This window comes from Manduca sexta, unplaced genomic scaffold (assembly GCF_014839805.1).
Source record: "Manduca sexta isolate Smith_Timp_Sample1 unplaced genomic scaffold, JHU_Msex_v1.0 HiC_scaffold_3678, whole genome shotgun sequence".
NCBI classification, from domain to species: Eukaryota; Metazoa; Arthropoda; class Insecta; order Lepidoptera; family Sphingidae; genus Manduca; species Manduca sexta.
Genome location: NW_023594772.1, coordinates 1 through 8,664, shown reverse-complemented (window position 1 = coordinate 8,664; position 8,664 = coordinate 1). Strand labels below are relative to the sequence as shown.

Below are 8,664 nucleotides of genomic sequence, written 5' to 3'. Positions count from 1 at the left end.
TACTTTGATATGAACTTATATACAATACCCATGTTTACGGCATGGGGTAGGCAAAAGCAAAAACTATATCTACGTAAAGTTTCTACACTGTCACTTCAATATCTCGGTCGTGAGATCGCTTTATAACGCACCACTAAAAACAGTGACACCCACGTGCGCGGGCGCAATGTCCGTCCCGCTCTCGGTGTGTCGTTTCGCGCGACACACCTACTGCGCATGCGTGAATGCGCTGTCTCGCTCTTTTCGTGTGTGCGTCCTGCACATACTCCCGCCGTGTATCGCCCAGCGTCCAGGGCGCGATACATTATGTAGACGTGCAGGACGTGCTCGCCGCCGATTGCGGCGCCGCCTCTTCGTTGCCGCTGCCTCGTCGCTCGGGTGCCGCAGGGTGCAGGAGGACGATTTTCTTCACGGGGCGTCGTAGCACGCCTCCCCGCGTGGCTACGTCCACTGTGCGCGTCACGCCGTCAGGTCCCGGATGCGTAGCACAGATGCGGCCACGCACCCAAGTGTTTCGTGGGAGCGTCCCGTCCACGATGCGCACGACGTCGCCGATGTGTAGCTCTGGTCCCTTGTTAGCTCCCGCCGGTTGCGGAGCTCGGGAAGGTACTCCCCCTGCAACTAGCGGGTCCAGAAAGCGTCGGCCAGCTGCTGCGACGCTCGAAGGTCGGCATGTGTGCCGTAGCCGTGTTCGGCTGGAAAATTAGGTGGTAGAGGGCCCTGACAGCCCAACAGAAAGTGGTTAGGCGTCAGGGCCTCCGGATCTTCGGGGTTCACCGACACATGAGTCAGTGGGCGGCTGTTGACTGTGAACTCCACCTCGGCGAGTAGCGTCGACAGCGTCTCTTCATGTGGCCTCTGCTCGTGAAGCACCGTCGTCAGCGCGGTCTTGACCGACCGCACGAGCCGTTCCCAGGCGCCACCCATGAATGGTGCGCCCGGAGGGATGAAACGCTATCTATCGCCCTCCGCGACGCCTCTTGTTCGGCGCCAGCGAGGAGGGTGTTGCGCAGTTCCTTTCTGCGCCGTGGAAGTTTGTCCCGTTGTCGGACCAGATCTCGGCGGGCTCCCGCGGCGTGCTGTCATGCGCCGCAGAGCCATGATCGCTCCTTGTGTACTCAGGGAGTGCACCACTTCGAGATGCACCGCCCGCACTGTTAGGCATGTGAAGAGAGCGACATACCTTTTTGACTACTCCGGCCCACGGTGACTGTGAGCGGGCCGAAATAGTCCAAACCGGTGTATGTAAACGGCCGGTGATGATGCGCCAGTCGGCAGGGAGGCAAGTCTCCCGTTATCGGTTGCGGTGGAGTGGCCGCCCTCTGGCGGCACTTGAAGCAGCTCCTGACCACCGCCTTGACCGTCGGGCGCAGTCGAATGACCCATTTGTGCTGCGCGACAGTAATTGACGACGCTCTCCACGCCTGCATGGTGGAGTTGTGTGTGGACATGTTCCACCCACAGTTTCGTTGCCCGATGTTCGCCATCGACGATCGGAGGGTTCTTTGTTGCGGCGCTTACTCCCGTGGCGGCTGAAATTCTGCTGTCGAGGCAAATGAGTTCGTTAATAAATGTTATACTCAAAGCGTACAACCTGCTTTCTTTTGACACGGGTTTTCCTTATTCGAGTGAGCGTAGTTCTTCCTCGAAGGCGGCCTCCTGACTCGCCTTTATGATTATGCGCTCGGCCTCTTCTTGCAACTCGGCTGGGAGCGTCACAAATCGCTCCTCCGGTGCTTGTACGACTCGTTTCGCCGCATTTTCGCGGCTTCGTTGCGCCTCCAATCCGGATTCTCGCTTGCGGCCGCCTTGGTCCTCTTGTAATGGACCGTGTTGACGCGTCGTTTGAAGTGTTGTACTGCTTGTAGTACGCGGGCGGCAGCTCTAACGTAGCGATTCCAATTTGAGAATCGATTCACGTCGGGCAGGACTTCCTTGTACTGTTTCTCCCGACGCTCTGTAATAGTGTTCACTCTTTCCTCACCCGTGTCGGTGCTCAGCTGTGTTTCCTCCGCAGGCCATAGTTCGGGCGGGTCGCGGAGGAACTCTGGTCCGTTGAACCACCTGTGTTCCCGCGTGAAGTTGTCGGGAACGTCGCGCGTAGCGTCGTCGGCAACGTTGTAGCGTGTAGGCACCCATCTCCATTGATTCGCCTGTGTGTGTTCTTCTATCGCGGCGATTCGATGCGCTACGTAGGGCTTGTACGACCTGGCTCCCGTTCTGATCCAGCACAGTGTTGTCTTGCTGTCGGTCCAGTAGGTCGTGGATTCTGGCTGCCTGGAGTGCTCCTGTGTCACACTCGCAGCCATCCGTGCGCCGAGTACAGCTGCCTGTAGTTCGCCGTGGTATGGAGGTTAATTTGAGTGGAGCTACCTTTGCCTTGGCCGCCAGTAACGTGACTGTGACTCGTCCGTCGTCGTCCTCGGCGCGCCAGTAGAGCGCGGTCGCGTAGGCTGACTCGCTGGCGTCGGTGAACACGTGGAGTTGGAGTTTTCTCGCTCGGGAGTAGCCGGGATAGCAGCGCGGCACTGTTACGCCGCTGAGTTGCTTCAAATGGGTGAGCCAGTTCACCCAGGCGGCGGACAGTTCGTCGTCGATCGGGTCGTCCCATCGGTGCCGCGTCGCCACACCTCCTGTAATAGCTGTTTAGCCCGCACAGTTATCGGCGACACCAACCCTAGGGATCAAACAACGACATTACTATTTTCAATGCTTCTCTCTTCGTGGGTGCTTCTCGCCTCAGTAGGTTCGACGGTATGCGGGCCAAGTCTAGGTTGAACGCCAACCTGTCTTCTTGCGGCCTCCAAATAAGGCCTAGGACTCGTTCAGTCCTTTCTATTTCCACCGCTTCGGTTGCATTGGGCGATTCGCCGAGCGCCTTCAACACCGCGGGCGAGTTACTCGTCCACTTCCTTAATTCAAAGTGAGCTTCTCTGTGTATGTTACGCACCTGAGTAGCGATTGTTATCGCCCTGTGTTCATCTTCATAGCTGTCGAGGTAGTCGTCCATGTAGTGTTTCTTCTTGATCGCCTCGACAGCCTCAGGATGCGTGTGTCGGTGTCTCCGCGTTGCGATTCATGACGTATATCGCCGTCGCAGGAGAGCACGATGCGCCAAAGATTAATACCTTCATTCGGTACACCTCTGGCGGCCGGCTATCTCGGCGGTTTCCCCGCCAGAGGTAGCGCAGTGCGTCGCGATCTTCCTCGCGTAGTCCCACCTGCATGAACATCTCCGTGATGTCCGCTGTTACAGCGACGGATGTTCCCGGAATCTTAATAACACTGCGGGAAGAGGCTGTAACAAATCCGGCCCTGTTAATAGATTCTCATTCAAAGTCGTACCTTTTGTTTTGGCTGCTGCGTCGTGTACAACTCGCAATTTGTCGGGCTTTAGAGCGTTTACGACTGCGAAATGCGGCAAGTACCACGTCCTTGTAGTGTGGGACGCGCGTGGCGCTATTTCCGCGTAGCCCTTCTTGACTAGGGCCTCCATTTGCTCTTTCTCATACCTTCTTTAAGGTCGGGATTCTTGTCCAACTTGTTTTCTATGTTGTGCAGCCTTTTCAGCGTGTTTTCATAGTTATTCGGCAATTCCACGCTGTCCGATTTCCACAACAGGGCCGTCTGATATCTTCCCTCCGGCGATCTCTCCGTATGTTCGTTCAGTATCTTGAGCGCCTTCTCGCCGGGGTCGTTCTTGGGCCTGCGGGGGTCTATAAACAGGTTGTCGGATGTTATAAAATCTCGCAAAGTTCCTCTGTGCGTTCGTCGGTCGTGGTTTGACCGACGAAATTCACTCTGTGTCCCAGAGTCCGAGTCCGGCTTCCATGTATCACCCAACCGAGCGGCGTGAGTGATGCGACCGGTTGATGTCTCCTACCTGACCGTGTTTTCGTGGCGAGGAGGAGATGCCAGTTATCCTGGCCTATGAGGATTCGGGGTTTCGCCTCTTCCGCTCGTTTAGCGGACAGTAGGCCCTTCAGGTGTCCGCAATCCCGTATCGCCTCGTCCGGGATGCGCTGCGCCGCCAACTGGAGATTGTCGACGGTGCGTGCTTCGATGCGAAGTCGTCCCCGGCTTCCTTCAATATTAAACTTGACGCGCCGAGAATTGTTGCGTGTCTTCCTCTCCCCGTCGTACGTTGCTATGTGGAGTGGTTCGTCCGGTCCTTCCGCGCCGATATCTCGAGCGAGTTCGTCGTCGATGAGGCTCACCGTCGATCCGTCGTCGAGTAAGGCGAAAGTGCGAGCCACTCCCGCCGGTCCTGAAATGCACACTGGGGCTATTTTTAAAAGGACATCTGTGGCATCCATGTTGAGTTCACTGCCTCGTTCACTGCTTCGCCGGGTGCGTCGGTGATCTTATTTTTCGCTCCGAGTGCAGCAAGCGGTGATGTAGATACTCGCACCCGTTGATGTCGCATTTCTTCGGCTTGCATGTGTGTTGTTTGTTCCTGAATTTCAAACATCTGAAACATAGTCTGTGCTTCTTTGCGATGTCCCACCGCGCGTCTATGGCGGCGTCGCGGAAGCGAACGCAGTCACTCATCGAGTGCGTTTCTTTGTTACACACCGCATGTCGACCGTTTATCTGCCACAGTCGTGTGTACCCGCTGCCGGCGTGGCTGTTCGCCGCCGCCGAATCTTGCCGGCGAAGCCTTGTCCGAAATGACTTCAGGCGTCGCGAACGGGCTGCAGAAATCGGCTTCTCTTCTTATGAAGCGACAAAACTTTAATAAATCGGGCTCACCTCTATGCTGTGCGGCGGCGAACTCGTACCACTGTCTTTTCAACGTCGGAGTTAGCTTCTCCATAACTGCCTTAGTTACCTCCGGGTTGTAGAGGTAGAAGGCACAGTCGAGCGCTTGTAGTGTGCCCACGATGTTTTCTATCTTCGTGGCGAATGTGCATATGTCTCTCGGCGTATCTGTAAGACGGGGTAGCGCGCGTAGGCGCTCTATTTCGGCTAATGCGATTGAGTCCGGGCGCCCAAAGCGCGTTTCCAGACTCTTTAACACGGTGTTCGGGTCGGCGTTGGTTATAAGCAGTCCTTGTACTGCTTCCTTGGCGATGCCCCGGAGGCTACGGCGTAGCCGGGACATGTTTTCCAACGTCGTGAAGTGGCTCATGGACTCTATGTAGGCCGCTCTATATGTGAGCCAATCGTGATGATCACCGTTGAACGTAGGCAACTCTGTGTACCTTAAGAGTTGCCTTATGCTGTGCGGCTTGCACAGCTTGTGTTATGGCGGACGCGAGTTCTTGATACTCCGTCCTCGGTCGCGATGCGACCAACGCGCCGTCTTGCACTTGTTGCGGGTTCGGCGTTGATTGCGGTTGCTGCGAAGCTGAGTTGTCTCGTAGCCAGGCTGCTACGACGGGCGGCGGTTGCTTCGTAGCGCGGTGTTCGTCGCTCCGTGCGGCGATTACAGGCGGCGGCTGCGTAGCTTGTTGAGTTCGTTGCCACGATGCGGCTTCAATCGTTGGCACTTCAGGCTGCGCAGTCGGGTTCACTGAAAATGGCATAAAACGGACGGATTATTTGTTTCGGGCGTTGTGACGGGATGCGTCGGCGGGTGCACGGCACTGGCTCCCGCCGGTACAGTCGCCGGGTTGTCCCATGATACGGCAGCGATCACTGGGTCCGATGACTGTATAGGGGCTTGCTTTCCCGTCGCAACATCGGTCGGTCGGCTCTCGATCGCGAGTAATTGGCTAGTTTGAACCCAGCTATGTACTCGGCAATCTTGTCCGGCCTCCGTTATGACGGATTCGAGGTCGTCCTCGCTATCCTCCGCCTCGATTTCAGCTAGCTTGGCGGCCGCTAGCTCTATTTTCAGTGCGGTGAGTTCAGCCCTGGCCTGTGCCAGGCGGCGTGCCCTTGAAGCGTGTTTAGTTGACGACGCTGCTTTGCTTCGGGCTCTGCTCTTGCGTCGATTGTTCCGTTGCGGCGGCAGGTCGCTCCTCCGCAGCGGTGCAAGGCGCGGTTTCCCGAAGCGTAGCGGTGTGTGTCGCTGTGCTCTCGGCGATTGTTTCTTCGGTTGCTTCAGTTGTTCCGGTGACGGTCGCCGACGTCGCTGTAGCGGACGTCGCTGTCGCCGAAGTCGCTGTCGCCGAAGTCGCTGTCGCCGAGGTTGCTGTAACAGACGCTGATTCCGCCCGCCTCCCGGTGGACTCTTGTAATCGGCATCCTTCCCGCTCACGTTAATCCGGCTCACGAAGGACCAAAATGTGGGGCGTAGGATCGGCACAGGACGCCTTCCGTCCCCACAATGAGTGCTGGATTGCGTGAGGGAAGTGGCAATGCCAATTAATAAGGCCCGGAGGTTTTATAACGTATATTCACTATTCACACGTAAAAGATACAATGATCCGGCGGACACACAGTAGCGGCGTATGTTTCGCAGTGCGGCGTGAGCGGTGCAGCATGCACGTCGCTCTCCTTTTCTTGCACTGTTTTTCCTGGCTGGAACACTTCAGGGCTTCTTGTTTTCTTCCTTTTCTTGACTCGAACTGAACTTGCTGGAACTCGAACTGCCGAATGCCAAAATTGCATTCGCTTATATATAACCCGGCTATACCGTAGGGAGAGCCGCCAAAAATAGAGCCTTTTTGCAGCCTCATTTTCACTTCCTAGCTATCACTATTTTATAAATAAAAGTTGGACCTCTGGAGTCCCTATGTGAAATTTACACGGTTTTATAGATAAATCAATTACCTATAACTATACATAAAAATAATACGCCTATGTGCGATACGAAAAAAGTTACAATAACAAAACACAAGAAATTTGTCTACAGACGACGCACAAAGGCCTTAAAAACGCTATTTACTTTGATATGAACTTATATACAATACCCATGTTTACGGCATGGGGTAGGCAAAAGCAAAACTATATCTACGTAAAGTTTCTACACTGTCACTTCAATATCTCGGTCGTGAGATCGCTTTATAACGCACTACTAAAAACAGTCACACACACGTGCGCGGGCGCATTGTCCGTCCCTCTCTGGTGTGTCGTTTCGCTCGACACACCTACTGCGCATGCGTGAATGCGCTGTCTCGCTCTTTTCGTGTGTGCGTCCTGCACAGAGTTCTTTAAAATATTGTGAGTTTTACAAACCTATTTTGTAGAAGCGAGGTCTACCTTCAACGGGAATGAATCCATGCCAATTAGAAGAATATTTTATATCACCTGCGTTGGTATTATTTCTAACTGTTCAGAAATGTTATCAATTTATTTAGTAGATTTTCTTCTTTGTTTAGATTCGTAGTGTAAACTTAAGCGATTAAATTTTTATTTTTATTTTTCATTACATATTGAACTAGAGTCTTTTTATGATCGTAAAATTTGCTTTGTTAGTTTGTGAGGAGGGACGTCACATCTTTCAAATTCAAAATTCATTACGCATCCCAATTGATGTGTAAACAATTGTAACCAGTATTTATTTGAATTAATTATGATTTTCTTTGTTCTTAGATGAATGTCCAGCAAACGAAGAGTATTTATTATGCGGCAGTGCGTGTCCCTTCAACTGCACAGACCCTGAGGGTCCCATCACCTGCTCCGAGGATTGTGTCGAGGGTTGCTTCTGCAAATCCGATACTTGAGGAACGAGAATGAGACTTGTGTCAGCGCTGACCAGTGTATCGGTGGTAAGGAATTTGGAGTCGTGAGATATTTATATTTTATCCATGGACTGGGAAGTGAGAATGCGGGTTACTTGATCTTGCTATATTAATATTATAATTGAATTTGCTAGTGGTAGAGTATATTTAATATCCGTCTGGATAGCGACCACTGTATACAAGATGTTAAAAGACGCCAAAGTAGCTCACGTAAATGTGTCGCGTTCCGATCTTCGGCTTATCCATATCCAGTTCCGACAGGTCGACATAACTTGTGTCGACTGTCGAGTGGTATCTCTCGTCAGTCGACATTCTGTTGGACCTGACTGCACTTACCATCAGGTGCAGAGAGATCACTTTTGCGGTGTCAGTATAAAAAAAAAGGCTGTCATTTTTGGGTGTAGATTTAAACTCAAAACTTTTGATTTGATGATATTTGGTACAATAGATAGACAAAGTCTTGTATTAGCTGGCCATTTTAGTCTTGATAATAACTTCTAACCCAAAACAACAACACTACTGTTAAATAATACTCAAAACGCATAACAACAACGTACATGGATATCCTTTCACCATTAAATATATTTCAAGGTAAAACCTAGTATGTGGGGAAAACGAGGAGTTCCTCGTGTGGAACAGCCTGCCCGCTGACCCGCAAGCAGCCGGAGCCGCTCTCCTGCGGACTGGCATGCAGCATGGGTTGCTTCCTGCAAGTCTGGATACGTACGAGATGAAAGTAACAAGAAATGTGTCACTTTGGATAAAATGTCCTGCAGGTTGGTATTAGCTTTGGGCCGAAAAGAGTTTGATTGCATTTTAGTTATAAAATGATAAAAAATGTTGAAATTAGGAAGACTTTAAAAAATAAGTAATGTCCATCCGTGAACTTTTATTTACCTGAAGAATCGTGTATAATAGACCCTTAAACTGTTGTTTTTCCGCCTGGAAAAATGCTGCCGACAGCCCTGTAGGAGCAACCGTAATAAGTATGAAAATAAAGACTGTTTTTATCAATTATTTTTGATATTGAAAG

The 8,664-nt window shown here is 52.2% G+C and overlaps 1 protein-coding gene across 1 annotated transcript; it reads right to left on the bottom strand.

Moving 5' to 3' along the window:
* Positions 1 to 958: 958 nt before the first annotated feature.
* On the bottom strand, positions 959 to 4,316 carry LOC119193157. Its single transcript, XM_037446807.1, has 8 exons — positions 3,889 to 4,316; positions 3,346 to 3,515; positions 3,129 to 3,298; positions 2,761 to 3,040; positions 2,374 to 2,633; positions 1,720 to 2,330; positions 1,238 to 1,543; positions 959 to 1,154 (listed from the first exon to the last, which is right to left on the bottom strand). The coding sequence occupies exons 1-8, from the start codon at positions 4,314 to 4,316 to the stop codon at positions 959 to 961; spliced, it is 2,421 nt and encodes an 806-aa protein (XP_037302704.1).
* Positions 4,317 to 8,664: the final 4,348 nt, after the last annotated feature.